The sequence below is a fragment of the Bubalus kerabau genome, chromosome 18 (assembly GCF_029407905.1).
Source record: "Bubalus kerabau isolate K-KA32 ecotype Philippines breed swamp buffalo chromosome 18, PCC_UOA_SB_1v2, whole genome shotgun sequence".
NCBI lineage: Eukaryota > Metazoa > Chordata > Mammalia > Artiodactyla > Bovidae > Bubalus > Bubalus kerabau.
The window spans coordinates 8,609,007-8,634,763 of record NC_073641.1 but is presented as its reverse complement, the minus strand read 5'-3'; the positions used below and the strand labels follow the sequence as shown (position 1 = coordinate 8,634,763).

General features: G+C 37.6%; 3 protein-coding genes across 14 annotated transcripts in view; 1 reads left to right on the top strand and 2 right to left on the bottom strand.

Moving 5' to 3' along the window:
* The window catches only part of GFM2 (GTP dependent ribosome recycling factor mitochondrial 2), a 53,727-nt gene extending 40,674 nt beyond the window's left edge, over positions 1-13,053 (bottom strand). For 2 of the 5 annotated variants that reach the window (XR_008704890.1, XM_055554878.1), the window contains exons 1-5: positions 12,895-13,052; positions 6,181-6,265; positions 3,888-3,972; positions 2,429-2,486; positions 1,880-1,977 (exon numbers count right to left, since the gene is read on the bottom strand). Coding sequence is in view for 4 of the 5 variants with exons in the window: in XM_055554878.1 (XP_055410853.1) it covers positions 1,880-1,977; positions 2,429-2,486; positions 3,888-3,972; positions 6,181-6,243 (304 nt within the window). In the remaining variant the exon portion in view is untranslated. Of the gene's footprint in view, positions 1-1,879; positions 1,978-2,428; positions 2,487-3,887; positions 3,973-6,180; positions 6,266-12,894 lie in introns of all 5 variants that reach the window. The other 3 variants (XM_055554876.1, XM_055554877.1, XM_055554880.1) reach the window with 2 other exon arrangements.
* On the top strand, positions 11,840-20,327 carry LOC129633108 (ribosome biogenesis protein NSA2 homolog). 2 transcript variants are annotated; one of them, XM_055554890.1, is made up of 6 exons: positions 11,840-11,979; positions 15,245-15,432; positions 15,525-15,675; positions 16,952-17,131; positions 18,516-18,708; positions 20,075-20,327. In XM_055554890.1, the coding sequence occupies exons 1-6, from the start codon at positions 11,965-11,967 to the stop codon at positions 20,140-20,142; spliced, it is 795 nt and encodes a 264-aa protein (XP_055410865.1). In that variant the 5' UTR covers positions 11,840-11,964; the 3' UTR covers positions 20,143-20,327. The 2 variants fall into 2 exon arrangements, with proteins under 2 accessions (XP_055410865.1, XP_055410866.1); XM_055554891.1 differs by lacking the exon at positions 11,840-11,979 and adding an exon at positions 13,145-13,306.
* A 279-nt stretch (positions 20,328-20,606) lies between these two features.
* The window catches only part of FAM169A (family with sequence similarity 169 member A), a 67,339-nt gene continuing 62,188 nt past the window's right edge, over positions 20,607-25,757 (bottom strand). For 6 of the 7 annotated variants that reach the window (XM_055554884.1, XM_055554882.1, XM_055554886.1 and 3 more), the window contains one exon: positions 24,879-25,526. In XM_055554884.1, coding sequence (XP_055410859.1) covers positions 24,978-25,526 — 549 coding nt within the window. In that variant the 3' untranslated portion in view covers positions 24,879-24,977. Of the gene's footprint in view, positions 21,075-24,018; positions 25,527-25,757 lie in introns of those variants that run through there. The other variant, XR_008704891.1, reaches the window with a different exon arrangement.

Here is a 25,757-nt window from a genome sequence, read left to right as displayed (position 1 = left end):
TGAGCGACTGATCTATTTCATAAAAATATTTTTTTTCTGTAATAATGAAGATTAAACTCTTTAAATATTTTAATTTTACTGAATCATATACTTCTTTCATTTTTTTCCTAGTTTAACTTTCATTATCCCATCTTTATCTGATGTTCCTCACACCTGATCCCTTGACGGGAGGCAGAGTAATGCCATAAAAGAGCACAGACAAACCAAATTTTAATTCCAACCTTATTACTTCCCTACAATATTTTTAAAATTTTTATTGGAATATAGTTGCTTTCCAATGTTGTTTCTATTGTACAGCAAAGTGAATCAGCTAACTTTCGCGAGTTGGGCAAAAGACTCTTTTGCAATCCCATGGACTGCAGTCTGCCAGGCTCCTCTGTCCATGGATTTTCCAGGCAAGAATACTGGAGTGGGGTGCCATTTCCTTCTTCAGGGGATCTTCCCAACCCAGGGATCAAGCCCGAGTCTCCTGCATTGGCAGGTGAATTTTTTTTACCACTGAGCCACCTGGAAGCTCCATTTTCCCATTTACACGGCAAAAAATTCCATGAGAAATTCATGTGTTTATCATTATGACAGGAACCTATCATCATGAAGATTCTCATCTTGAATGGTTTTATCCTTTTAAAAGTCTCAGCCCATTCCAAGGACCTAGAGAAATGGTTCTCAATGGAGCACATTTCAAAATCACTTTGGTGGACTCCTCTGGTGGTACCATGCTTAAGAATCTACCTGCCAATACAGGAAACATGGGTTCAATCTCTGGTTCAGGAAGATTCCACAGGCAACGGGTAGCTAAAGGCCATGCACCAAAACTACTTGGCTGATGTAGTGCCCGCAGAGCCTGTGTGCTGCACCTACTGAGGCCCATGAGTCTAGAGCCTGTGCTCCACAACAGGAGAAGCCACCTCCATGAGAAGCTTATGCACCACAACAAAGAGTAGCCCCTGCTCACCGCAACCAGAGAAAGCCTGCAAGCAGTAATGAAGACTCAGGGCAACCAAAAAAAAAAAAGGACGTGATGCCCTCCGTGTGAAAAAAGAAAAAAAAGAAAAAAAAAGTTTCACCAGAGATAAGGGGCAAGGTAGAAAAAGACAATCAGTTTTTGACATATTATAATAAAAAAAGTAAATTCAAACTTAGGTAAATAATACTATTACTGGGGTTAAAGATTAACAAAATCCTTTCTTGTTCTGCATGAGAATTTGACCTCTGGCTAACTTTCCAGCTCTTTTCTCCTACAGCCCAGAAAACAAGTATGTCAAATGCACTGCTAGGCAACATGCTTACGGAAAAAATAATTTCTGACTGGTGAACTACACCTGACTTGGGAAGGACTAACAATGAATTATAAATACCTGATGAAGAACTCTAGGCTTCCCTGAGTGGGGTATGGCATGTCCTTTGTGAGAAACCTGGGAGGTGGCCCACAGAGCTGTAACAAGAGATACTCACTCCTCCAAGGCATGAGCTTTCCAAGCTAGAGTGGCTCCTGTGAATCTTGTTACCTTGCACCTAAGCTATCACTTTTGGGTGGCCAAAGAAGACAGTTTCAACAGAGCTCTGGAGACTGCTGTAAGAACTTCTGCAGGAAGAAGCACCCGTTGCTGCTCCGCTTGTAAGCTACGTTTCCTACCCCCAAAGACTTCTGAGTGGACCAGTGCCAACTGCAGCCCAAGACACATGAGTCTGAATGTTTACCTGAAGCTAAAAAGATCCTCTGGTGAGTACTGTAACTACCTTAACTTTATGTTGTGGCTTAGACAGTGCTGCCTCCATGCCATACTCAAGATCTCTGAGTTGACTTTTTAATCAAAATATTTCCCAATGATGTTTTTTCTAATGGGGCTGGGGGGGGAGAAGAGGAATCCAATCTAACCTCCCAGTGATCTTGTGTATCCAGAATAATATAAAATTCTTTCTGTGGTGGTAGTTTTTCCTGCATCAATATGAGCCATAATTCCAATATTACGAATTCTGTTTAAAAGGGAAGAAAAAAAAAAGACATGTATTATAAGGTGGACATTACTGAAACTGTAAAACCAAAATATCTATGCTATGCAATTTTCAAAACTGGTTAGTATTTCAACATTTTATATAAAAGTGTAAAAATTAGAAAAATGGATAATGTATCACTCTCACAGTATTCTGACAAAACAGCTAAGTAACCAAAGAGCTAACTACAATTCTGTGAATATCTTATATTTATTTCTATGAAAAGTGTGCTGCTGCTACATTAAAAATTTCTAGCATTGAACTGAGACAACCGCTTTTAAGAGACAAACCAACATCTATTTATAGTTGATTAGGTAGGACAGGAAGTTATAAAAATTAGAGCACTCACTAAATGCTGAATTAAGCCTGTGAGAGACACCTGTAATATTTCATGGCAGCCTATGGAAAAGACAGTATCAATGATGAGACTTACTTAGCAATAGGAGGATTGATGATGGAATGAAGGGACTTGATATCATTTCCTATTAAACCTAATGGAAAGAGTGTTAAAATTGAACTGTTAAAGAAAATGTCCTTAATTTATAAATTAAAGAAATTAAAAGAATTTTATGCAAATAGTATAATACCAATTAAAGTAAAATTCAAACTAAATGTAACACTCATTTACCTAAAATTTATTTTCTTGCACTCTCTAAGAAAGCTTGATCTTGAACCAAACAAACAACAACAACAAAAAATGCACAAGGACTTTGCTGGTGGTCCAGTGGCTGGGACTCTGCCCTCCTAGTGTAGGGGCCCCAGGTTCAACCCCTAGTCAGGGAACTGGATTTCACATGCCACAACCAAGAGATCGCATGCCATGACTAAGATCCAGCACAGCCAAATAAATAACTTAAAATCAAAAAACAAAAACACCACACACTCCTGTAAACTGACACTGTCAAGGCTTGAAGAGCAAAAAGTGATGCTCATATCATCTGACAACGGTTTTTTTACAACTTGGAACCTACCATGCCTCAGCAATTCCAAGGACATAATACCTTTAAAGACAGCCTAGGAGGTGTCACTGAATAGGAAAGATATAATAATCTAATATTTATAGAAGGCCAAATAGTATTTCTGGAATAAAAAAGTCATGATGACTTACTCCACACTTACCATTTACTCTATTAATACTAAAAAAACAATGCAGTTACATTTATAAATTTAATCTACACCTTTCTGGTATTTAAACCAGTTCTCCCAAACTTCTATAATAAATTATGAAGACGTCTATTATATTTTGAAAACCTGATGGCAGTCTGAAGACTGGATGATAATCTGTACTGCTATGGATAAATCTGCATGGGCAAAACACAGAAACCCGTTATTCACCAATAAGGCAGGCCATTAAATTCACATGTCTTTACAAGTTACACAGCCAATTGGAATTTTTACTCCAGTATTCTCACATGACAAAGATGGTAGTGAGAACTGCTACAGAATGAAGTTACAGGTGAACCTTGATCAACAGAGGTTTGAAGTGTGTAGGTCCTCTTATCTGAGGATTTTTTTCAATACATGCATGCCACAGTACTACAACCTGCAGCTGGATGAATCCGCACACGTGGCACTGCAGATGCAGTGCGCTGAACCACCTGCTACACCTCTGAGCCAGCTACTCAAGCCACCAACCCTTCCCTCTGCTCAGCTCATGAGGATGGACAGCACATGAGAAGTGTAAGTCGACTGATACTACCTCTGAGCATCTATCAGAATGCTTCAGTTCCTAATAATCTCAAAGAAATAGCCAAGAAGTAAAAGAGAGCTACTGTTTTACAAATGGTTGGTGATTCCTAATAAGGGAGATGCTTGCAAATGAGAGAAAAAGAGACAGAGAAAAGGAGAAAGCAAGCAGTTTAAGAAAGATGAGAAGAATCTAACATCTGTACCTGGTCGGGAACTGTAATTTCTTCCAAGGAGCACATGTAGCTTTAATCTTTTTAGACTTGCTCTTATTTTAGAGGAACACATATTCTGGTGAGGAGAAAAAAAAACGTTAATTTTATTTTGGAGTAACTTTTTACTGTAGCTTTAACACCATAACTATGCTTTGAATCTTCATATAGGAGTCCCAGTTTATTAACTCCAACTTTTTAAAAAAGTGACAACACAAAATTATACAAGAAAAAAATAAGGCTAAAGTTAATACTGAGCTGACCCTAGATGATGGCTCTTCTAGATCTGCAGCATTAACATCACAGGGATCTTATTTGAAAGATAAATTCTTAGGACCCATTCCACTCAAGAGAATCAAACTCTACAGATAAGGTCAAATAATGCATCTTAACAAGCCCGCCATTCATCTGTAGACAGACATCTAGGTTGCTTCCATGTCCTAGCTATTGTAAATAGTGCTTCAATGAACATTGGGGTACAGGTATCTCTTTCAATTCTGGTTTTCTCAGGGTATATGCCTAGTACTGGGATTGCTGGGTCATATGGCAGTTTTATTCCTAGTTTTTTAAGGAATCGCCATACTGTCTTCCACAGTGGCTGTATATATTTACATTCCCACTAACATTGCAAGAGGGTTCCCTTTTCTCCACACCGTCTCCAGCATTTTTTGTTGGTAGACTTATTGAGGACGGCCATTCTGGCCAGTGTGAGGTGACATCTCATTGTAGTTTTGATTTGCATTTCTCTAAAAATGAGTGACATTGAGCATCTTTTCACGTGTTTATTAGCCATCTGTATGTCTTCTTTGGAGAAATGTCTGTCTAGGTTTTTTTTTACCACTTTCTGACTGGGTTGTTTGTTTTTCTGGTATTAAGTTGTATGAGCTGCTTGAATATTTTGGAAATTAATCCTTTGTCAGTTGTTTCATTTACTATTATTTTCTTCCATTCTGAGGCTTGTCAGCCCAATAACTAGGACATGGAAGCAACCTAGATATCCATCAACAGATGAATGGATAAAAAAGCTGTGGTACATATATACAATGGAATATCACTCAGTCATAAAAGGAACACATCTGAATCAGTTCTAATGACGTGGATGAACCTAGAGTCTATTATACAAAGTGAAGTCAGAAAAAGAAAAACAAATATTGTATATTAATTCATGTATACGGAATCTAGAAAGACAGTACTGATGAACCTATTTGCAGGGCAGCAATGGAGATCCAGACATAGAGAACAGACTTATTGACACGTGTGGGAGTAGGAAGGGGAGGGTGGGACAAATGGAGAAAATAACATGGAAACATAAACACTACCATATGTAAAACAGATAGCCAATGGGAATTTGCTGTATGACTTAGAGAATTCAAACTGGGGCTCTGTAACAACCTAGAGGGGTGGGATGGTGGGAGGGAGGTTCGAGAGAGAGGACATACGTACACCTATGGCTGATTCACACTCACATAGGGCAGAAACCACACAATCTTATAAAGCAATTAGCCTTCAATTAAAAATAAATAAAGCAAAAAAAAAAAAAAATACCAAGCCCTACAGGTGACTCTGACAGCTAGAAAGCTTTTAAAATACATTCAGGGGACAGGGAAGGGAGGGGAAAAAAACTAACATTTTTAAAAGCTCCCAAGTATCTTCTTGTAACGTTCCCACATAGAGGTTGAATGTTCTCCATCAATTTATCCCTAGACCACTAGATTTAATGGCTGTCAATATATCTGGCATTGTTGCAGTTAGTATATGTAATGATTTTGGGCTGCCACAATCTGCCTTTCATGATGTCAAGGAATGCATGCCTGTGATTTCTGTGTTATTTCTACATTAGTTACCAAGTTGCTGGCAACAAAACACTATCATTATAAGAAAATAGATTAAGAATAGAGAAGAGACTCAACTAACTAAATTTCTACTTCATAATGACCAGGGTAAGACGGTATCATCTATTAAAAGGTGTATATTCTGAAAGCATCAGAAATGGAAACACTGAAGAAAATCTGTGTAACTCCTTGGGCCACTAATGACCTCAAAATGGAATATAGTCTCAATATGCTGCACAGGTAATTTTAAAGTAGCAAAATGAATTTATAGACTAATGATAAGGCATGCTTCTTGTTGGCTACACATTCTTCCATACTCCCTGTTAAGAAATTGCTGATATAATAGTATAAGAAATACAAAATTCTTATACTAGTATATGAAATACACTAGACCTTCAGAGAAGTCAAGTAGCTGAAGTTGTCAAAGTACATTTAACTTTACAAGAAAACCTTACATTAAAGTAGTGCAAGCTGGATATTTTCTTCCGATTCACTGCAAATATCCTTAAATTGGACATCTTGGCCCTCTAAACTTATTCTCTGAAAAAGAAATAACAGAATTGCAAAACTAAGCTTATGTATTACACATAAGACATACGTAAGGTAAATGCAGTATATTAAGTAAAAATGTACTACTGTTAAAAAGTACAAACAATAGTTTTAGCTATCAAAAAGTCAATGCATAATTCAGAAAATGAAAACTCAAACTAAACATGAGAAACATGGTTCTCAAGTCCCTTATTTTTTCAGCATCCTTTAACTCTTCAAGAAAGATGTGAAGATACTGCAGAAAAAGACATTGAAATTACAAAAATACACCAAGCAAAAAAGCATTTTTATGCTTAAAAAAAACAGAATTAAGTACAGAAAGGTAAGCATATACATGTTAAGTTGGTAATTTCTCACTGACAGTATAATTTTTTGGTTTATCTGTATATTCTGATTTTTCAAACAGAAATATATAGAAGCAAGTCCTCTTCTATGATCATGGAAAGTTAGTATCTGTAGTTTAAAAAACATATACTAAATATTCACCGTGCATCAGGTACACTCTCAAAGCAATGAGAAAAATGCACAGAAGCATATGAGACGAGGTGGGTGGGCACCAAGCAAACAGATAAGGTTAAACTCCATCGGGTACCTGTTATGGAAGAAGTCACGTCAAAACTCATTATCCTTTCTAAACCTTCTCCCTCTGTTTCTTAAGACAGAAACATTCACTACCCTAAGTTAGGAACCTGCCAGTCCTTTTGATTTTATTTCCCAAATATATTCCCTCTTCATTTCCAATACTGAAGTTCAGAATATTTGCAAAATAATATATGTTAGATTTATTCTGAAATAGAACAATTTCCGAATTCTACCATAACAGAATACAAAAAGCTCACCAATATGGCTTGATCCCACATTGCAACCTTTAAGAAACTATCACCTGTCAAAACCTGGTATATAAGTTGATCCACAATTTTCTGAAAAGACTTATTAAAATACTCCTCCTTTGCCCAACCACATATATGTATTCTGCTAGATTTTCTTCAGACACTTCAACCAAAAAAAATTTTAAAATACATATATATGTGTGTGTATATATATATCCGGAAGTATATATATATATATATACACACACACACACACACACACACACACACACACATATCTACATATATATATATATCAGGAAGATCCCCTGGAGGAGGGCATGGCAACCCACTCAGTATTCTTGCCTGGAGAATCTCTTGGACAGAGGAGCCTGGCGGGCAACAGTCCATATGGTTGCAGAGTCAGCTTAGCACAATACACAGTAGTGGCAGCACAATGTATAGTGACATAACTGATAGTAGTAGCACATCATAGTAACATAACAAACAGAGAAGCAGATGTAAGCTGTTTCCTGTTAAGCCAGACATTTAAGACTTGTAAAATTATAAAACACCCTTCAAACTGAATCATTTTTGTTTTTGAAAATAGGTATTTGCATTATAGTATATTAATGACATTAATATCTAATGGATTTATTATTTTAATGAATTATTAAAACATTTTAAAGTTTTGCTTTCATTTCTAATATCTGAGTATCAATTATAACCCATATAAACAAAACTGTTCTTGAGTTCTGACTCATTTTTAAGAGCAAAAGGTTCCTATAGACCACAAGTTTTTAACTTATTCCACCAGTGTGTTTCCCAAAGTAAATGCCCATGATTATTATTTTAGGTTACAGAGGAAAAAAAAATTTACTAAACAAATGTTAGAAACAATAGCCAACAAAACTATGATTTCGTGCGTGCATGCGAGCTCCTTTGTATCCAACTCTTTGTTGCAACCTTATGGACTGCAGCCTGCCAGGCTCCTCTGTCCATGGGATTCTCCAGGCAATGGGTTGCCATACCCTCCTCCAGGGGATCTTCCTGACCCAGGGATCAAACCTGAGTCTCCTGTGTTCTCCTGCACTGCAGGTGGGTTCTTTACTGCTCGGCCACCTGGGATTTTGTAGTATTGCTTTCATGAAATCATTTATGTAAAAATGTCAATTTAAGGAAAAATATTAAGTAATTAATAGCTCAGGTGACATTCAGTTGTCAGACTTAAAAAGGTAGTACTCAGATCATTTAAGCAGGAAATACTGCTTGAATCCATCATCTTGTCAATTTCTTACTTAAAAATCTGTAAAGTCTTTTAATATGACAAATTTGCCCCTAACCACCTTCACATCCTTGTACTCTCCTACTCCTACTCTATTCCAGGAGCTGTAGCCAAAATTCCTCTGAAACACCATGCTCTGACACCTTCGCACCTTTGCGTGTAATGGTGCCGCTGTCTCAAAGTAGTCCTCAAATCCCCAAAGCCACACACTTGGCAAATTTCTTTTCAACCTTCAAGCCTCAGCTTGGAAGCCTTTCCTAATCTCCTACAAAGTTTTCATACCGCCTTCTCTCTGTTTTCATAATATTTGGAACTTATATTTATGCATGACAAACACGGTATTTCCAAGTTATCTCCACTACAGACCCCAAAACAGGGATCTTCTATCAGCAGCCTAGCAGCATGCCTCAAACATTTTTTTGACCTACGAAGTCACTTAGGGCCTGCCACTGAAATTCTTCCTCTTGGCTTAATGATTTTCAATGAAAATGGTTTCCTACTAGTACTATCAGATGATTCTTTATACAAGAATCCTCAGGTTTAGACAACACATAAGCACAACTGAGGCACTTTCCTTGGCTATCCAGTGTTTTTTAACACTCCGCACTTTCAATACAGGGGGTGCAGGTTCAATCCCTCACCAGAAACTAAGATCCCACAGGACAGCGGGGAGTGGCCAGAAAGTAAAAACAAACAAATAAAAACGTAATTGAGCAAAGCCCTATGGGGCCTTCCAGAACAGAGGCCCCTCCCATGTCCTCCACTTGCCTGTTGTCTGTAGAAAAACTTTATCCTCTAGGTCTTCCCCAAGTTCCAAAGAACTAATTTAATAAGAGAAGTGAGAAAGTGCAGAAATAAAACAGCCAAATGATAAAATAATAGGTTCACCCATTCTGAACCATGTACTTTGAGATGTTTTGCAGATACTGAAACCTCCACCAGGTGGAAGTTAACTATATGATGCCGACAAGCAGGTAGACTCCAACTGAATGGAACGACTATCCATGAGCCTATCACACACCCACAATCCCCCTCCCTCTCCCTATCTTTAAAACCTTTCCTTGAAAGCCTTTGGAGAGTTGAGGCCTTTTAAGCACTAGCTACTGAGGCTCCTTGCTCATGTGTCTTAGTCCTCAGTCGTGTCCGACGTTTTGTGACCCCATGGACTGTAGCATGCTAGGCACCTCTGTCCATGAAACTCTCCAGGCAAGAATACTGGAGTGGGTAGCCATTCCCTTCTCCAGGGGATCAAATCTGAGTCTCCTGCATTGCAGGCAAATTCTTTACCATCTGAGCCACCAGGGAAGCCCTGCTTGGTACCCTGCAGTAAACACCACGCTTTCCTTCACAACCTGGTGTCAGTAGGTGGACTCTATTGTGCTCATGCAAGTAGACCCAAGCTTCTTTCGGTAACATAAGTACTCACTAAAAGGTGTGACACCTTATGTTATGAAAAGGGAAAGTAACGAGGGGAAAAAGCTAAATATCCGTTCTACATGATCAACAAGTTACACAATCTATAAACAAAAGAATCCATAGACTATTTAAAATTTAAAAAATCAGTGGACTATCATGTCTATAAGGCTTAATACACAAAAACAGGAATCATGGGACCCTAAAATACAATCACAAAATACATTAGTATGCAAGCATAAATGAAGATGTTGTTCCTGAGGAAGAAGTAATGTATTAATAGGAAAAGAGATTCTAAAGCATCAAGTTAAAATAGTCTGTTTGCATATGGGATTTGTTACCATACTTAGTAATTTTTCCTGAATTAGAAACCTCAATTCAGATTTGTGTCATATTCAATATTCTCAGAAAAGTATCAACTATGAATCAGGTCAATATGTTCATCATTGATTAATGTCAATCCCTACTGTCATTTTTGCTTTTTTTCTTTTTATATTGAATAGAGCACCTCAAGCTAGCTATCTAAACACTCATTTTTACCACAGGATTTATGTCACAAGTTCTAAGACGAGCTATTTATCTAAAATTTTAAAATTCGTCTAGTGTTTAACTTCATTGGAGAAAAAAGCTTGGAAAAAAAAAAAGCTTGCTAGAAAAAAATGCTCAGTCATTAAACATACTCTTAAAGGTCAACTGGAAAAGTACCTTCCAATTCCTTGTTCTTCTAACATTTAGTGAAGCAACACAAGGAACTGATTATTGGAAACATGACAATGGGTAACACATGATCCCTAGCCTCAGGAAAATTGTGACCTTTAACAACCCTGCATATTAAAACAACACACATTTCATTCATAACACCTTCTGCATGGCTTTTACTACCATACCTGTTTCTCCTCTTTAACAAATCAATTTACAAGGCAGCTCTCACATCCTCCTGGCTTATTCTTCTAACCTTATCTATACCAATAAACACTATCAAAGTATCACAGAGATCAGGGGAATACATTGTCAAGCTTCTGACAGCCAAAATGCAAAGAGTGGCTATTTAGTATATACTTTGGGGACATGCATCAAAGTAGTGATGATACCCTTCTTGGCTACTGCCAGTTAGATAGAAAGAAATTTTTTTAAGAGAGCTTTCTGCTAACATTGATTAATTTAGGTCATTTCTATCCCACAGTCCCAGGTGAAAGTAAAAACAAATGATAAACAACGTAGCAACAACTTTGCCTCTTTTTCACACAAATCAAAACGTGACTATTGCTTAACCTCTAAAATATTTTCTGATTCTGAAGGGAAAAGGGCATATGGCTTTGAGAAATACAAATGAAAAAAAAAAAAAATCACGAGTTCACAATTTAAACAAACCTATTAAAAACTTCCATGAACTGGCAGGAAGCAAAAGAAACCAACACATAAAAGTTCATACTGTATGATTCCAATCATGTTAATTTAAAACAGACAAAACTAATCCGCTCTGTTCAAGTCAGGATTGTAGGTACTCTTAGAAGTGAAAAAGGCATGAGGAGGGCTTCTCATATGCAGGTCATTTCTTGATTTGGGTGCTGCTTATATGGGTATATTCAGGTTTTGAAGAATTCACTAAGAACGTTCATCTACAGTACACATTTGTCTTCGTGTCACAGTTATTACATGTCAATAAAGTTTTTTAAAAACTCTCCATAAACTTTTAATTACACTAGAAATGTCAAGTGGGCCTTTCACTTGTGGTGGGAAAAAGCCAACCGGACTTTAGTCAGAGGACTTGCCTGGAGTTCCAAGTCTTCTATGATCTTTTTTAATGACTAACTTCAAATCTCTGAGCCTGTCTTTCAATCTATCACATCACATGATCCACATGAGAATTCAATTCAATTAACAAAAATTTATTGTCTACCACTGTCTTCTAAGTAATGGGGTTAAAAGTAGTGAGCAAAAAAACAGCAATCCCTGCTTCATGCTGTCTCTATCCTAATCAGTGGATTCAAATAAGAAATAAAAGGAATAAAACACACAGCATCTCCTATGCTGACAAGTGCTACAGCAAAGAATTAAGCAGGAAAGGGGAACTGAGGCAGCAGTAACTGTAAGGAGCTCCTACGCTGTGCTGTGCTTAGTCGCTCAGTGGTGTCTGACTCTCTGCAACTCCATGGACTATAGTCCGCCAGGCTCCTCTGTCCATGGGGATTCTCCAGGTAAGAATACTAGAGTGGGTTGACATGCCCTCCTCTAGGGGATCTTCCCAACCCAGGGGTCCCGCATTGCAGGCGGATTTTTTACCGACTGAGCCACCAGGGAAGCCCAAGAATACGTAGTGTGTAGACTACTCTTTCTCTAGGGGATCTTCCCGACCCAGAAATACAACTGGGATCTTCTGCATTGCAGGCGGATTCTTTACTAGCTGAGCTACCAGGGAAGGCCAAGGAGCTCATGGAAGGCCTCAATGTAACAGTGACCTGAATCAGGTGGGGAAGGCAATACCAGGGGTAAATGTATCCCACGAAGAGTCTACGTAATTTACTGCACTTGGAAATATACAAATGCTAATTCGAATGAGTTCGGATTCTAAAGAAAATAAGTCACATTAGAAGATGAAAGCTTAAAAAAACTGCCTCAAATCCATGCTCTGAGACTTCGGGAGACGAATAACTGAATGACTTTCCAGACATAATTAAAGAAACTTCAGCGACCAGGCTTTACAAGGTAAAACGGGCACTTTCTTCGGAACCACTAGAGAACGACGAAATGCAAATTCACACCGCCCTGAGCACCAAAAGGCCTCACGAATTTAAAAAATTAGTCCGAAAAAACAGGACGCTGTCTTTCTTTTCTGACAGTCGTTAAGGCCCAGTAATTTTACTTTCCCTCTACAGTATGTTTTCATGCCTCCGCATCCTTCTCAGTCGTGCACACATTACACACGGAGAAAGGAACAAAGACCAGTCGCTGTCGCCAGAGGGAGAGAAAGACCCACACCTGGGCGAACACCGAGGTGAGGGGGCGGGATACTGCGGTCCTCGTCTCTGCCTGGCTGAAGCAACCTAGAAGGCCTCAAGTGAACTGCGTGGTCCAAAGCACGCGGGAGCCGCACGGCGCGGCCCGGTACCTACCCGGCACTCGGTCGCATCTGGAGGCCGTCTTTTCCCGCCCGGCTGGTGAGAGCCGAGGTGCCGGCCGCAACCAAGGATGCAAAGGTCTTACGCTGTGTCTCCGAGGGCGCCCTGCCGGTGAGCGGAACCTAAATCTGTTTCGCTTTGCCTCAGTCGGCGCCGCACTTCGCCACTTCCGGCAGCGCCCCCCTCAAAGGCTGCCGGCTAGCAACTTCCGCCCTCTTAGCTGAAAGTGGAGAAAGGAAGCTCGGAACGGTTGCGTCGCGGATTTTTCTGGAGCACGTCAAGTTAGAAGAGACCCTTTCCTGTCGCGGATGGTGCGGAGTCGGCTCGTGGGTCTCTGAGAGCCTAAAATTGAGAGCTTCTTCGCGCCGCGGAGACTGCCCCCGGCGGCTCGGCAGCCGTCACCATGGTGAGGAGGTCGCCTCGGGAGCTCGGGACCTAGGGCGTCGGAGGTGGCGGGGCCTGGGGTCCCATGGGCGCTGGGGCTGGCGGTGAGGGAGGTGCTGCGAGGGAATGAGGGTGGACTCCGTGGGGTGCGCTCTTGCTCAGTCGTGTCCGAGTCTTTGCGACCCCGTGGACTGCAGCACGCTAGGCTTCCCTGTCCTTCATCAACTCCCGGAGCTTGGTCAAACTCCTTTCCCTTGAGTCGGCGATGCCATCCAACCGTCTCGTCCTCTGTCGCCCTCTTCTCCTGCCTTCAGTTTGTCTCAGCATCAGGGTCTTTTCTAATGAGTCAGTTTTTCGCATCAGGTGGCCAAAGTATTGGAGTTTCAGCTTTAGCATCAGTCCTTCCAATGAATATTCAGGAGTGATCTCCTTTAGGATGGACTGGTTGGATCTCCTTGTTGTCCAAGAGACTCTCAAGAGTCTTCTCCAACACCACAGTTCAAAAGCATTAATTCTTCGGCGCTTAGCCTTCTTTATGGTCCAACTCTCACATCCATACCCTGGAGTCAAAATAACCTCACTTTTGGTCGGTGGAGTGGATTATTTGCCTGAGCACAGGCTTTTGGAGTCAGACAGGTTTCACTCTGCTGAATTCCTGACTTAAAGTTGTGTGGCCATCAGTTCCAGATCCTAGTGATAACTGTACACTAGTCTTTAATCCCACATCAGTCCTCATCTCAGCTGAGGAAACTGAACGTATGCCCTGCCGACGGCAAAGCAGCTGGACGTACAGCCCAGATCTGACTGCCAGATCTTTTGTCTTCCTACTACGTACCTAATCTGTGTTTGTCTGCGAGGTGGCAAATCCACATACCCTTTTCACGGTTGCTGCCAAGTTTATGTGATAGCAGTTGAAAACACCACATCATACAAAGTAACTCGTTGATTGTTACACTTAGAATTATTTTCCGTGTTGTTGGAGTTGGCTTCACACCATTAATTTTTTTAATCTTAAAATACAAATAGATTGGGGCCATACGTTTATAAGTAAAACTGGCATATAAAATAAAACAGGCGCTTAAGAAGCAAAAGAGGATCCCATACATTGCTAATGAAACGAAAAATAGTACAGCCGCCTTGAAAACAGTTTGGCATATGTCGGAACAAAGACCTCTGGGTACACGTTTATTCACTGAAAACTGGAAACAAGCTAAATATTCGTCAACTGGTAAATGAGTAAACAAACGGTGGTAAAAATAAAATGACTACTTGTCAAAAGAATTGAAGTATGGATTCATGCAGCAATGTAGGGGAATCTCAAAAGCCTTATGCTAAGTGAAAGAAGCTAGATGCAAAGGGCTGCATTCTGCAGATTCCATTTACTTTCATTCTGGGAAAGGCAAAACTAGAACAACAGATGCCAGGTTGGAGGTGGAAAAAGATGATTTACTTCAAAGTGACACACAGCTTTCTGGGGTGTTGGAAATATCCTTAATTTTGACTGTGGTAACAGAGCTGTATAGCTTGTGAAAACTTACAACTCTATACCTGCATGCACATATCTTTATATGTATGTAAATTATTCTTTAATAAAACTGGATAAATTTTAAAATTTTTAAATAAGTATGAATGATGATTATATTGAAAACCCAGATACGGATGTTCAGAAAGAGCGATTCTAGAATCAGATCGTCTCTTTTGTGGTCCAGTGGATTTTGGACAGTTCTCTTCAATGAACTTTCACTGAGTTTATTACAGAAGTAAATCCTGACACCTCATATCATCCAGGATTAAAATTTATTTAACTTACATGATAAGGCTTAATAGTGCAAGAGTTATTTAATCAAGTGAGCAGTGGATGATATACGATGATCTATACTTCATATGCTGCTCACAAGAAAGTATTTTAGAATAATTGTCAGTTTTTTTTTTAAAGTTAACACTTCTTGCATCGTTATAGCCACAAAATGAATATATTGAGTTACACCGTAAGCGCTATGGATATCGTTTGGATTACCATGAGAAAAAGAGAAAAAAGGAAGGTCGAGAGGCTCATGAACGTTCAAAGAAGGCAAAAAAGATGATTGGCCTGAAAGCTAAGCTCTACCATAAACAGCGCCATGCTGAGAAAATACAAATGAAAAAGACGTAAGTACCATTTATTTGTTGTACCAAGTTAAATGTCTTTTGAGTATTAATTGTTAAAACTGATAATCGTGAGTCTTTCTCATTCTTGGTAGTATTAAGATGCATGAAAAGAGAAACACCAAACAGAAGAATGATGAAAAGACTCCACAAGGAGCAGTACCTGCATATCTACTGGACCGAGAGGGACAGTCTCGAGCTAAAGTACTTTCCAATATGATTAAACAGAAACGAAAAGAGAAAGCGGTAAGCAGTAAAAAACTGGTCTTTATTTTTGTTGTCGTTGTTCAGGAGAATTACTTAAATTCATATTTGAGGTTTAGTTTCTTCAGTTAAATGGAAAAATAAAGTCCAACTGTTACCATTATTTAGATGTTGAAGTCTTTCATATAAAATGTTTTAGTTAATAAAAAAGGTTTGCTTTCTTACCATGAGAACATTCAGCAGGATTTAATTTTTTTTTAAGAATGTCATGCATCTTTAGTTTTCAAAAATTATTTAAGGTAATTCCCTGCTGATCCAGTGGTTAGGACTCTGCACTTCCACTGCAAGGGGCACAAGTTCAGTCCCTGGTCAGGGAACTAAGATCCCGCACATCATGGGCAGAAAAAAGAAATTATTTAAAACAGCTTCTTATACTTGACAGCTCCTAATGTGTTGTAGAGAGGGATACAACTGCTTCTTGTTTTTGTTGCTTTGCAGTGCCAAAACTGGTTAAAAAGTAGAGTAGTGAAAAGCATCCTAAGTGATTTGACTCAGATAAAAATTCAGAAATTAAAAAGAAAAAAAAAACTTCTGGCTTGCCTTTAGTGTCAGATTCGGCTAAATTTTGCTAAAAGCTGAGGGAAAGACATAGATACTATTTTTAAACACCTGTGGATAGAGTGACAAATGTAGGTAGCAGCAGAATATGCAGTATCTGTATTTAAAGAACTGCCAGTCTCCAGATTTGATCTGTAAAATCTTACTGCTTTTTTTGGTATGTATCAAAATTGGAACCGTAGAACTTCACCAAATTTGAGAGATTATCTCCTTAACCTCTCTTCATTTTACAGATGAGACTGGAGTCCAGGAGTTTTGTGAATCAGTTTTCACAGGCACTTATTAATGAAATGCTGTAGGGTTTATCCTTCATAAATAGGCCCAGAATTCTTTCTGCTGCCTTGCGCTGCTTCCATTCCCCTGCCCCCATCCCCAATAGAATCTACATTCTAAGGAGGTACAAAATATGGAGTGATGATTTTGTTTTACTAATAATATTATCTAAAAACCCATTCACGGTAGAAATAGGGAGATAAGAGATGGAGACAGTCTTCCAGTTTTACAGTATGAACCACTTAGCAGTAAACTTAACTAGTTCCAATTAACTTTAGGCTTCTTGAGGACACAGTGTAGATCTCTAGAAAAATATCGTTGCTTAAGCAGAAAAAGTGAATCTGCAACTTTGTACAACTAAAAAATACTGGGCGTTTTATTCTCATTCTCTTTTACTAATATAAATTTTAATTGTGATCTGGTTTAGGGAAAATGGGAGGTCCCTCTGCCTAAAGTTCGTGCCCAGGGAGAAACAGAAGTATTAAAAGTTATTCGAACAGGAAAGAGAAAGAAGAAAGCCTGGAAGAGGATGGTTACTAAAGTCTGTTTTGTTGGAGATGGCTTTACTCGAAAACCACCTAAATATGAAAGATTCATTAGGCCAATGGTAAGACCCTGTTAAGAGTGCAGTGACTTAAAGATCGGTTCCTATGGTTAACCAGATAATTTCCTAAAATTCCTAAAACTGGTATAAAAAAAAAACAGGTTGAAAGATGTTTTTAAGCTGATGATAGGTATTGTTTAGCACTTTCCCACTACTGTCAAGAATCTTTGGCTTCGTAGGAGATTTGAAATGAAAAAGAATTCTCATTACACAGATTGTCAGTGAATCTGGTCTTGTAAACATGACAGAGACTTCCCTGAAGTTCCAGTGGTTAAGACTTAGTGCTTGCAATGCAGGGGACACAGGTTTGATTCCTGGTTGGGGAACTGAAATCCCACAAGCTACATGGTGTGGGGGAAAAAAAAAATTAGAATCTTCATTTCCACACAGTCATTTTACTCATTCATCAAATGATCTACTATACGCCTGACACTTGTCTTTGAGAACAGTTAGAAAATTGGAGGATTGTTTTTTCAAGAGTCAATTCCAGTTTAGTAAGAGAAGTATCAGTGCCTTTGAAAATAGTTACTTAATATGTAGTCATTGACAAAAGAGAGTATTAAAATGGGCCTTCAGTTTCTGTTGACAGCAGTAATGGCCAAACTCAATCTCCTTCTCTCCTCCCCTAATATATTTTTGCAGAATGTCTTTAAACAGAATGAATTCATCTCCCAACTAGACACCAGCCTGCTTAGAACAAAGAATCAGAGGGGAAAGTTGGCAGTATTACTCTAGCTATCAACCTGAATCATTTTCAATGAAATAAAATGTTGCCTAACAGCCAGCTTCTTTAAAGTTCTATTGGAACATAGCCATGCCCATTTATTTACATATTGTCTATGGCTCTAGGTGACTAGGTGACTCTGGTCTCTGTAACAGAAACTTCTCTGGGCTGTCTGCAGTTTTTGACCAGTATTAACCATCAATGCAGAGAGCTGACAGTCTTTTTCACCAAGGAAGGTGGCTGAGGTATCCTCAAACTATTTAGCCTGGGAACAAGTTATTTAACCTGCTGGTCCTTGTTTTATCTTTTTTTTTTTAAGTAGTGGGAGTTGTTAAGGCTGTTGTGCTGAAATGCACAGTCTGTGAGCTCTGGCACAGTGCCTGGCATGTCTCAGGCCCTTGGGAAGTATACACAGCTGGACAGCTGTTCCATGGTGAAAACTTTTTAGGAGTATGTGTTTGAGTTTTTCCTCGCATATTTTTCTGTAACTATCAGGTAAGTTGTCTATAGAATTAATTGTATTTTCTCTGATGCCTTAAGATGAGATAATATTCAATCCTTTTTGGAGCGGGGTGGGGAGACAATTGGAAAAGATAAGCAAAAAGAATCAATATTCATCATTAACATCTTTAACTCAGAACATTCTTGTGTTTGGCTTACTAGGGATTACGTTTCAAGAAGGCGCATGTAACACATCCTGAACTGAAAGCCACCTTTTGCTTGCCAATACTTGGTGTAAAGAAGAATCCCTCATCCCCACTATATACAACCTTAGGTGTTATTACCAAAGGAACCGTCATTGAGGTGAACGTGAGCGAGTTGGGCCTTGTAACACAAGGCGGCAAAGTCATCTGGGGTAAGTCCGATTTGAATATGGGGTTCTTGGGGTTATAATCCTAAAATAGACATTTTTAAGTTGACATGAAGTATGCAGCAGATTTTAGTGCAGTTAAACTTGATGTGAATAATACTTAGAAAATGTGAATGTTCTTAATTTAATTTACTGGTTTCAGTTACATAAACTACATTGCTAGATATTTTTGGTTGCTTTTTGTTTAAAAAGGTATTATTAGAAAAGATGGGAAGTTACAATTGAAAAATACTGGAAGAAAATAAACTAACCACAAACGGGGGAAGGGAGGCATACATCAAATATATAGCTACACTACTTAAGTGACAATTACAAACTAAAATATGTCATATGTAACAATTTTAAATTCTTTTTTTCTTCATTTTCTTAGTTTTCTGCTTTCAGTACCCAGGTATTTCTAAACTTTAATGTTCTTTGAAAGGGAAGAATACAGTGTATAGCTTATTGATTCAATCTTCATGAGTCATTGGCATGTACTTCATGTTGACCTAGAATTTAAAGTAAGTTAATAAAACTAAGCATTTTTTGGCTACTGGTTAGCCACAGTATTATGCTGAGAAGGTATAGTTTTATTTAGTTCTTTTTCAATAGGTTTTACCCAAAATAGTGAAGTTTTAACAAATGCTTTTTTGGCATCTGTGAAGGTGATCATACTTTTCCCTCTGAAATATTTATGGAATTAAACTGATGTATTAATAGTCTTCCTAGTAATAAACCGTAATGTATTTCTAGAATGTACCTTCCTTGGTCATGATGCATTGTTCTTTTAATATTCAAATGATTCAACTTTTTCAAGTTTAATTTAGGATTATCTTTTCTGTGATTTTAAGTAAGATACTTTTATTTTCTATGTTATCTTAGTTGGGTTTTTGTGTCTGTATAATGCTAGGTCAGAGGAAAGAACCAAGATAGTTTACTTTTTCTATGGTTTAGAGAAATTTTTTTGAACACTAAAAGGTTCACTTCTCCTGCAGGTTTTCTAATGGATTTGCAAACGTGGATTATTTCCTCCCTTGCTCCTGGTACAGACCAGGTGCCAGTAACCTGCAGCCTGCAGGGCTGCCACTTGTATTGGAATACAAAAACAAAAGAGGTTGTTAAGTTGACTTGAAACTTAGTTAATAATATTTGATACTTTTTCCAGTAAGAATTGTGTGGAAAAGCAGTGCTCAGGTCAACCCACAAAGGCATGTTAAGTGATTTCGTTTTATAAAATCTCATGTAATAAATACTACGGTTGTTCACTTTCTTTCTTTCTTAAAAATGATGACTGTAAATATTTTAAGCAAAGATCGTATGTATTCTTTTTTATTAGCTAACATCCCTCATTGTTCTGTTTTGTTTCCCTTAGGAAAATATGCCCAGGTTACCAATAATCCTGAAAATGATGGATGCATAAATGCAGTCTTACTGGTTTGACAGCAGTTACATACAAATAACTCCTTATAATTACTGAAGACTACACACCAACTGGGAAACCGTTACTCTGATATTTCTGAATACTACCAATCAACCTTACATGTTGTCTTCAGTCAAAGAAAACTATTTATTCCACTGTTTTAAAAAAGAAAAAAGCCAACATTAAAATGATCTAGTTTTACAAACTGGTCTTTTGCATCTGTTTAGCGTTTAAATGTTCATAAAAATCAATTGATTAAAAAATATTATAGAAATATCTTACTTCAACAGTATTCATTAATGAGTGGTACTATGCAGTGCAGACCTGTCATTTAAAAAAAGGAAAAGCCAGTATAGCTAAAAATACCTTTTATCATAAAGGTTAGTGCACATTTAAATGTGAAGAATAGGCCAAGCAACTTTGTCATGTCTAAGACCTTACCTTAGGTCTTCTCCTCACTGTAGATTATTAATCCAAAGATACGTAGCATTAACACATTTTAATGAAAATACTTTAAAAGTGTATGAGAGATGGCTCATTACACTATAAAGTTCAAAAGAATGATAGTAAGTCAGAGAATTAGTATCTTAAACATTTTTCCCTTCTCATTCATCATATATAATACCGTATACTTGGAACTATATTTTCTACTCAAGACGCATAAAAAAAATAAACCAAAATGTTTATACTTTTAGCATTGTCTATATTCTAAACTTAGGGTCAGTTCAGTTCCGTTCAGACTGCGACCCCATGAATCGCAGCACACCAGGCCTCCCTGTCCATCACCAACTCCTGGAGTTCGCTCAAACTCAACGTCCATCAAGTCGGTGATGCCATCCAGCCATCTCATCCTCTGTCGTCCCCTTTTCTTCCTGCCCCCAGTCGCTCCCAGCATCAGAGTCTTTTCCAGTGAGTCAACTCTTCGCATGAGGTGGCCAAAGTACTGGAGTTTCTTAGGGTAGCATATTTATATTTTTAGAATGGTAAAAATGTAAGTAATTCCAGATAAAATAGTTTTAAAAAAAGACTGCACTAATGCCCTTAAAAGGAAATAAATACATTTGCAGTTACTTAGATAATATTAAGAAGGTCATGTTTTAGTCAAAAGCACATCTGTGATCTGAGTATGTTTGTGACTGAGCTTTAGGGTGTTTATTGTATTAATTTATAATCACATTAATTTTTTTCAATTCTGTTTATTTTTTTTAAAGTCTGTCTTGAAAGTACAACCAATGTGATTAATTGTGGCTTTAACAAAATCAGTGTAAACAAATCCAGTATCTAAACACATCTTCACCAATGAAATTAGGAAAAAGGGAAGGAATTTCAAAACATAGACAATCACAAAATATAGGTTTAATTACTACTGTTAAAATTGAAAAAAAAAAAACTACCAAGAAAACAAACATAAGTACTTGAGTAAGTCTTGCTATTCTGAAGAATGTAACATCTTTCCTAAGTTCTATAAACAGTAGGTAGAAATTCTGGAACACACAAACACTTAGGAAAAGAAAGGCTAGTTCCTTGGGAATGACTATATCCAGTATGATACAATTACTTCAGGATAACATAAGGGAAACCTACCTTACAATCAGATTTTAACACATGATTTGCCACTAATAGAAATGGGGAATGAGTGAATGACAAGTTTTGGGGGGTGAAACAAAATAGACTAAAGGTAAGCACTGGATACAGAGCTGAGGTTTGCTTATTTTTCACAACCAAAAATAAGCAAGTTAACTATCTTGTACAAATAAAGCTTGATACTAAGTATGTGAACAGAAGCATAAACTTTACTAACTAATCACACCCATGAAAGACTGGATTAACACCTTAAACTGTATTGCCACTAGTGGACAAACAAGGCAGAAATTTCTAAAATACTGTTATACAGATGAGTAATGTTAGTATAAATTCTTTATTTACATTAAGATCTGTCTCAGTTTGCTGGTGTGACCAAACCTTAGAAGGTAATCCCTAAGGGTAAAGCAGAATGTAAGAGCAGATATTCAGGTACCAGATAAACGCTCAACTTGATGCAATCATAAACCTTCAAAACATTTTTCTAAAGTCACTGAAACCACTTTAGGTGGTGTTCTGGTGGTCAGTTAAAAGTGAACCATTAATCACTAGTAGTTTTTATCCTTGCCATAATTCTCTGCACTGAGTGGAAACACCATGAATATAGACACATTTTAAGTAGTAGAAGATTGACATTCTGTCATGCTATTTTTGATTTTATAAAAAAATCATCATAGACCCTCTCTCTCAAAAGTTGTAGAGGAATTTTATAATAAATTCTTAAATATATTTCTGTGATGTCTAGCAATAAACTTGAAAGTAGGACTAAAATGTTGCTAGTAACTGTCTGCTTTATATTACACAAGGAAATATATATGTATTTACACAAACTGCAGTGAACTCCCTTCTCCACACATAAGACTTCTAAACAGAAAAAAGCAGTTCACAAAGAACTCTAAGAATGTGACTGGACACTCAACTACCTGGTTGAAATCAGATTTCAGTCCTCTGTAATTCTGTTTTTCTAATGCCTTTTGCAAAAACTACAAGTAATCTGATTAAGTTTTATTTATTGTCCTAACTGAGGATAAATTTTGTTATAAATTCTATACTTACTCACTGAGCATGGAACTCATTGTTACTGAACATGAAAGTTAGGTTTTCTCCCTGTAAGTTAGATTTTTTCCATGTGACTTAACTTTTTTCCCTCTGCTATCTATAAACTCCAAAATAACATTTTGTCAGAGATAATATGTGACAGAATTTTTATTGTGTGAACAAAAATTCTGAAACTTGATTAAAATGCGCTTATGGTTTAAGAATAAACCAAACAAGTTTAAGTATAAATTTATACAGCGAGTCCTTAGTGATCACATATGAATATCCATTTCTTTTCTGTAAACTCAGCAACTATATTCACACATCAAAAGATGTCAGTGAGCTCAGTCTTAAACTACATCTTGTTAAAGAAAACTATTTCAAAGAACAATGAAGAATCCAAGTTAAAAAAAGGTAAATGTTAGGTTTTTAAATCTGTTTTAAGAAATTAAAAATGGAAAGGTTTAAGAATTTACTGAATCTATTTCCCTAACTGTGGCATTAACAAAAATTTCTCACAAAATGTATAAAAGAGCATAAACATTCAATACGTACACGAGTATTCGTCACTTATTCTTTCACTTGACTAGCATTTGTTAAGAAAACAAATGGCCAAAGTGCTTAATTTTCATTTAGAATGGAATAATTTGGGCTAACTCTGACCATAATATTAAAGAAAACGGAGGGGACACAGTACTCAAATTTTTACATGAATAAGAAGGGTTTGCTATTTTGCCTACTAAAGATTTACCTCAAGTTTAAATCTTCCTAAAATGCCAACAGCCCAAAATAAAATTTAGTATCACCTGACTGTAGACGGAATAAACCTTCAGCATCAATCCTTGACACCTCAAATAATGACACAAAATCATAACACTTTTTTTATGTAAGGACCAAGCAGTTTTAAAAACAATCTAAATGGTCTCAAAGCATTCTCAAACTTGAATGAAAATTTGAGCACACGTAATACTTTCAAAGAATAGGACTGTTTTAAGATTCTCTTTGGATTTGAATGACCATTTTGTTCACTTTTAAATAAATTACTATACAAAAATAAACAACTGAGGGTGTGTTTTTAAATTTTTTGTTTTTGGTTTTCCCAGGAAAAGGCCTTTGCTGTGGCAACACAATGTACACACAGGCTAGCCTGTAACTTCTCTGCACAGAACCAATCAAGGGTGAGCAAGCTCACAGGGACTCGACTCTCGCAACTATGGCTCCCAGGGCCACTCACTCCTGCCATCTAGGCCTAGACTGGGGCGCAGTTCTAAACTTACCAAAAATGGAAGCCAAGGGCACAAGCTGGTAGGCAGGCAGAGAGATCTTTGGACAGGAGTCACTCCGTCAGTTAGGGAAGTGGACAAAAGCTGAGGGGAATATAAACAAGATTCTAGAATAAAGGCAGTGTCAGGATTAAGGAGAACCCTTTAGGAAGGGTTCTCATACTTCTGAAGTATACATGTTAATCGGGTGAGAACAAAAATACAACCCCCAGCTTCAAAAGAAATTTTAAATAATTATGCTAGTGCCTACACACTAGAGTTAAATCCGGAGCAGTACTGTTAACATCAGATGTTATCAAGAGTGAAGTGGAAACAGATTATGTTTGTATTTCTCCACAGATAAGTCAAAGGAAGAAACTGCACCTACAACCAAGAACTAAGAGGTCAAAAATACCACCTTCGAAAACCTTTGACCATAAATTTCTGAATTTGTGCTCTCATTTGAAGTTACTTTGACCCTAATTTACTGACCTTTTTGTTTAAGCATGCCTAGTTTTAAAAAATGGTGATTAGTTTTGAAATTTAAGATAAAACTTCTAAAACCTTCACCAAGATTACTATTAAAACCCTTAGTATAAAAGATGTCTGTGATCCTTACAATTGATGGAAGCCCTACTACTTTCATAGTTTTTAAATTTCTATTTTCTGAAATAATAATGGTCAGATATCTTCAACTGCTGAAGAAAATATAGTATGATCTGATTTCCCCAAATTGAAACATGGTTAATAGAAAAAAAAAAAAAAATTGTATTTACACAAAAATAGCCTGAAAAATTAAAAAGAATAGTGAATCGTAGGATCTACCAGGGAGGGAAAAGCAGCATCATAAATAAGTTCAACTTGAAAATTTGGAATTTTTGTCCTGTGCCCCATGCTATTTATTAATCGCCGTATTTTAAAAACAACAATTTTATTACAAAGAAGAGGTTTTATCATCTGCATTTCTTCCTCGTTCAGGTCAGCTTGGCTTTCTTCTTTGCGGGTCCTTTGTGCCCTTTGGCCTTTCTTCTTAAATTCCGCCTGTCAACCACAGGCACTTCCACTTCTATCTCCTCGGAGCTGCTGTCCACAGTCTTCTCTGTTGATTGTGTCAACTGATCCAGTTGCTCAGAAGATGCTTCAGACTGCTCCTCTGACAGGTTCTTCTGTCCTGCATTCTGTGAAAACGGCACATCTTCAAGTTCAACCTCTATCAGAGAGCTCTGAGGCAGAGCTGCAGATGATTCCTGGGGCTCAGCGACCCCCTCCTCACCCTGGTCTTCCAATGAGGCAGTAGTGTTGGGTGACACATTTTCAGGGATCGATTCCTCAGAAAATTCAGCAATCACAGAGTTTGGAAAAGCGCTGTCGGACCGGTCTTCATTTGTGATAGTAGCCACATTGTCTGAACTCCCAAAATGTGCTTTCTTTCTTGAAACTAGAGGCAGCTTCTCTTCGGTGTGTCCCTTGTCATCAGATGGACCTTCATCTAGCAACATTTCTGAGTCAGTTGCATGTGAAGTCTAAAAACAAAAAATCCAGTGAACAACTTTTGTAATAAAGTTCTTACAAAAATTATTCTCAGGCACTAATATGCAACAACCCTGAACCACATTTTAAAGAATTCAGGACTCACTACTTTTGCACATATTCTCTGAATATAGCTCAATTTCTTAAAAACTGTATTACATGATAATTTGGATTCATTAAGTGCTTGCTTTAAAGATACAATTAAAGTAATGATTTTACCTCAA

Bases quoted from the DNA above. Each gene is read 5' to 3' on its own strand.
- LOC129633108 (XM_055554890.1), top strand. The intron at 15,676-16,951 runs GTAAGCAGTAAA...GATCTGGTTTAG, and splicing joins AGAAACGAAAAGAGAAAGCG to GGAAAATGGGAGGTCCCTCT. The intron at 17,132-18,515 runs GTAAGACCCTGT...TTGGCTTACTAG, and splicing joins AAAGATTCATTAGGCCAATG to GGATTACGTTTCAAGAAGGC.